Source organism: Charadrius vociferus, unplaced genomic scaffold, assembly GCF_000708025.1.
Source record: "Charadrius vociferus isolate BGI_N301 unplaced genomic scaffold, ASM70802v2 scaffold68, whole genome shotgun sequence".
Classification (NCBI taxonomy): Eukaryota; Metazoa; Chordata; class Aves; order Charadriiformes; family Charadriidae; genus Charadrius; species Charadrius vociferus.
In genome coordinates this window covers 4,674,674-4,679,537 of record NW_009649946.1, presented here as the reverse complement: position 1 = coordinate 4,679,537, position 4,864 = coordinate 4,674,674, and the positions used below count along the sequence as shown (strand labels likewise).

The 4,864-nt window shown below is 43.8% G+C and overlaps 1 protein-coding gene across 1 annotated transcript in view; it reads left to right on the top strand.

Moving 5' to 3' along the window:
- The window catches only part of TRIM67 (tripartite motif containing 67), a gene marked incomplete at its 5' end in the record, with an annotated part of 33,678 nt that extends 32,589 nt beyond the window's left edge, over positions 1–1,089 (top strand). The window contains one exon of the mRNA XM_009891487.1: positions 1,024–1,089. Within this exon, the coding sequence (XP_009889789.1) occupies positions 1,024–1,089 (66 nt within the window). The remainder of the gene's footprint in view (positions 1–1,023) is intronic.
- Between the last annotated feature and the right edge of the window lie 3,775 nt (positions 1,090–4,864).

Here is a 4,864-nt window from a genome sequence, read left to right as displayed (position 1 = left end):
ATTGCTCTATGTTCTCAAGAGGATCTCCTCTTGGAGAAACCTTCTTTAAATATAATGTGTTTTGACTTCAAGACCACCGCATATGGCTAGAAAGAGGACATAGTGTAAGGGAGAACCTATGGAAACACCCAGGAGTCTGAGGACTGAAGAAGGTCAGGTTAGGTCAGGCAGGATGAATGCAGCCAGGGTGGAGCACTCATCATTTAAAACACCCAAACTGAAAACAGAAACCTCGCATGGCCTTATCAGTACGTGAACATTTAGTATTTGTTACCCATGGCATCCAAATCTTTCAAGAAAGTTTCATAGCTTCATTGTATGTGATGCATCAACATGGAACGCTCAGGCACTTCTCTAGGCACCTCACTGCTATATTCAACACAGATTTTTACTCACAACCTACCTTCAGTTTTAGGTACCCACACCCCTTAAGTACCTGGTTTACATTTCTTACAACAACTGAGTTAAGGCAGAGTGTGGCTAACAAGGGGGAAGGGGAAAACTCTGAGACTAAGCTTGTGTTTGCTGTTGAATGGTGCTCTGGTACATCTGTGTGGAAACCCTGACCTCGCAGAGATGTCAGGTAATAGAAGGAGCACTAAAATGTCCTGTGCTATGTCCTGCCAGGACAGCAAAGATAAGAGGATAAGAGGATTTTCTTATGTTTAGTACATGGCCTCCACTGTGTGATGCCTGTCTTGAAGTACTCGGGGTCCCTCACACAAAGATGCCACCTACCTTGTGTCTAGCAAGCAGCACTGCTAGAGACCTACAACTGGTGGCTGGATTTGGGAAGAGATACAGACACTTGGCTTCTAGACCCCAAGGTGTTCAGGAGGGAAGGGGGAAGGACATTTGTTTATTTCAGAGGCGCAGTATCATCTCCATTAATATTCTTGATGACTTAAACCTGGACCTGAAGTCCCGCAGCCCTTCCCGTCATTTACTTGCTCTTGGCCTTCACGAATGCTTTCTGCTGAGGATGTCCCAGTTTTGAATCTGTGTTATTTCTTCTTTGTGCAGGTGACCTTGCAAACGGGACTGGAGGTGCCACAATGTGTAAAACAGCCCAAGTTGCCCAACAACTAATGAAGCCCCTGCCCGACCCCGTGCTGGATTCTGTAAGCTTTCTCAGTGTGATTTGGCACTTTTCAGTAAGTCAGCAAAAAAAGCATTCTCTTCCCTGACTTAAAGCATTGTATGGCACGTTGCTCACTGAATAATCCACGGGTTACAGCTAGCCCACTCAATTTTTAATTTAACAGCCATAGCAAGCACACCCACTGAACTGGCACTCAATTGCAGATGGGTACCTGAACATATCTACACTGCATTGCATACATATGTACACACACATGCACACACACAGACACACATGTACATTTATAAAGCAAAAAGGTTAAATGAGTGTATTTTCTCTCTCATGGCCGGATTTGTGCTTAGAAGATATTACAGATGCTGGAAAAGAATGGGTAAGACTAAAACTGAGGGACAACGGCTGTTGGAGCAATTTACCAGTGGGTGAACTGGATTCCCTTGCCACCTGAAGTCCTTAAATCAAGAAAGCATATGTTTTGACAGCTGAAGTGGAGGCTGCGTGCTCAAGAATTCCTGGTTGCCCATTACATTCAGGGGCTCAAATGACCATTAATTATTCCTTCTGGCTCTATACTGCAGTAAGCTACGGGATAATGTTCCCCTAGAATTCAGTGGTAGAACTTATCTCATTATCTTCAGTGAGATTTAGATTGGTTTCCGAACACTGCTATGTAATAGTTGCACTATTTTAGCTAACACCATGACACATGCAGAATTCAGATACGAAAATTTGAGAGAAAAACATCCTTGATACATTTTAGTGTTTGTTATTTTGGTGTGATTGTGGAGACTATCATACAAAAGATCTGCTTGTGTTTATCAGCACAACTCTTGAAAAACAGTGCAGGGGAGATCCCTTAGAATTGAATTGATAAGAGATTTATTTAAATACGGCACATTCACACGTACAGAAATGCTGCTTTCCAGCCTTGATCCTGATGAGCCCTGGGCAGCTGTAGTTCCAATGTAGCTTTGAGATCAGAAGCCTTAATTTTCTACTAGATTAGTGTGAGCTAATTAACGTCTTGATCCTAATGAAGCACTTGAGTGGGAGATATTCACATCATTAATGCGAAATCCATCCCTAAGAATTTTTCTGGATTGACACACAAATCTTTTGCAAGGCTTACCTGTGTCTGGCATCTCCCGTGAAAACAAGCAGCCATTTCAGGTGCCGCCGTGACAACCGGAGTCTGACTGACGGGGAACTTTTCCCACAGCCGTGGCACTGTCACCTGCATGCTGTTGTCAGAAAACACATTGATTTGTGTGTGTGCTTCATTTCCCCTGAAAGCAGTTAACATATGCAAATGTGTGTGTGTGTATAGCGGCAATGCGTAAGGACAAGATGCAGCAGACTGTGTGAGCCCACGACATTTCAGACTCTGTCACTCTAATACTATGTAAGTGTGGTGCTATCAAACAAGAAAAGCATAAACTCTTAAATCCCATCAATGTTCTATTTCCTTTTTTTAAATCCTGCTGCTTATACAAATTTTCCTCTCCAAGCATACGTATACGCACACGCATACTGTTATCAGACGTGTAATTATTAAACCTGAAAACAAATATTCTGACCAAGATCCAGCTTACTGCCTGGCATTAAACCACAGCCACAGGACAAAGAGCCCAGGCCCACCTTCGGGCATCCTGCCGCAGGTCCGCTTCTGCTCTCTGGCTGGAGCCCATCACTCAGGCGGCACTGAGCCATGGCAAGGCGTCCCTGTGGCAGAGCGGCCGGGATCCTCCCCGGGATCATCCCACCTCACAGCCCTTGTGGGGAGGGGGAGGCAGCCCAGAATGAAACAGTCCCGGGCTATTGCACAGCAAAAAGCAGGCTGCTGTCACGCTGCTTGTAACCAACCAAGCATCCTATAGCTCACCTTGCCTGCAGAACAGCCGTGCGCCTCCAGTGATGTCAAAACTGAAATAGGAAACAAAACCAACAACGGGGAAAAAAATAATGTAAGTGTGTAAGTGGGAAAACGGCAGTACTTTCTTCAAAGTCTGGAATGGATTGTATTAGTAAACTTGCAGACATTGCAATAACTGTGCTATGCTCTTTTTGGTTTCTTAAAGAATAGCAGAGACCAACTGTGTCATAATTTTTGATTTCATTTAATACCATGTGAACTCGTGCAGGATTTTCTAATTAGTGGGTCTGTTTTAACCTACCTCAGCTAGAATGCTACCAGACCCCAAATTTCCTCTTGAGTGTGCTCATTGTAAAGTTGTCGTCTACAAACCTAACAGTTGTAATCATAGCATTGGCTTTGAGTATTGCCGGTCAGAGCAGTGTATGGGAATACTGTACATAAGTTGCACATTGTTTTTTATATTGGGAAACATCCCGTGATAATTTTAATACAGAAGGCGCTCCACTTTCACTTTTCCTATTAAAAACAAAAGGACATTGTTTGTTTTGAGACTGAACCTTTGTCTTTACTCCTGACTTCTGTGAAGGAAATGCAAATGAATTTATATCTTTCCAATCTTCAACCATTGCCAAATGTTTTAAATTAATTCTGAATGGGTTTTAGAAATGTTTGCGGTACTCAGTTTTGGTTTTCATAGTTGCTTTGGTATCAGTTCCTGGTGTGTTATACCTTGGGGAGAAGGCAGTCAGGGATACAGGTTACTAATTTCTAGTGGAAATACGGACGGTAGGTAGCGACATGCTTCAGAACCGTAGAGAAGCTCATTTGTTATCCATTCATAAAAGTAGGGTACAGACTAGCTACCATTACAGTCTCCTATTAACCCAATGGAAATGCAAATAAAATAAAAGGAATACAGTTAGAAGTAGGTATCCTGCATTAGTAAGACTAATTTAGCCTAGCTCTAAACCTAAACAAAGTGGGCGTATGTGTTAGTTACGTACACGTTCGAGGACTTGGACTTGGCATGGCCCATAGCAATAAACCAGGTTACCCCAATAGAGCATCTCATGACTTCAGCTGGATACAGTTTGGTAGTTGGTTAACAGAAATAATGCTTAAGTAGTTAGAATTACGCCAGGAAACCAAGTACTCCACACATGAATATTTATGCAGAGCATATAGATGGCAGTAGTCATCTGAACATAGGCAGGGCACAATTTTCCCTTTGGAGAACAGAATCAGGTGGGGAGAAGTGGGGCACTTCCACCTCTCTGCTTGAGCTAGAAGTAGTTTGTTTCTCTGCAGGTAACTCCCCCGAGGTCCGTCTCGTTATGAACCCAGCAGTTCACATGTTCTTCATCCACAGCACCTCTTATGCCAGTTTTTGTTTCCTCCAAATCCCTTCTTTAGGAGGGAGCCAGCCTTTAGTAGTTTGGTCCTTGCAGAAACTGTTGCTGACCACCCAGGGAGAACCCAGGGAGCTGAGGAGTAGCATAAATACCAAAGGGGACCACTCTGGATGTTTCTTGCTTTCTTTTGATTCCTGGGGGTATTGGTGCAGCTCTCTGGGACTCCGAGATCCTCCAGCACCTGCACTCGCACAGAGCTGCCTTTCGTGGGGCTCTTCTGCTCCTAGAGGCCAGGCTGTTCCTTCTAAGCAGGAGAGAAAAGCCTTTTGCACTGGGATTAATCTCATCCACGATGGTGCAGAGTCCACACAAGGTAGCTATAAATTGACTAAATGTTTCAAAACCCCCAAGCCCTCTCCTCTAATAAACATAAGGAAGCTTGACTTCTGCATCCACCAATTTGAAACATCTGCACAGCTGCTAAATACAGGAAGCAAACTTTGTCCTGCAGAGCAACAAGGAACTCTTGAACCCTAA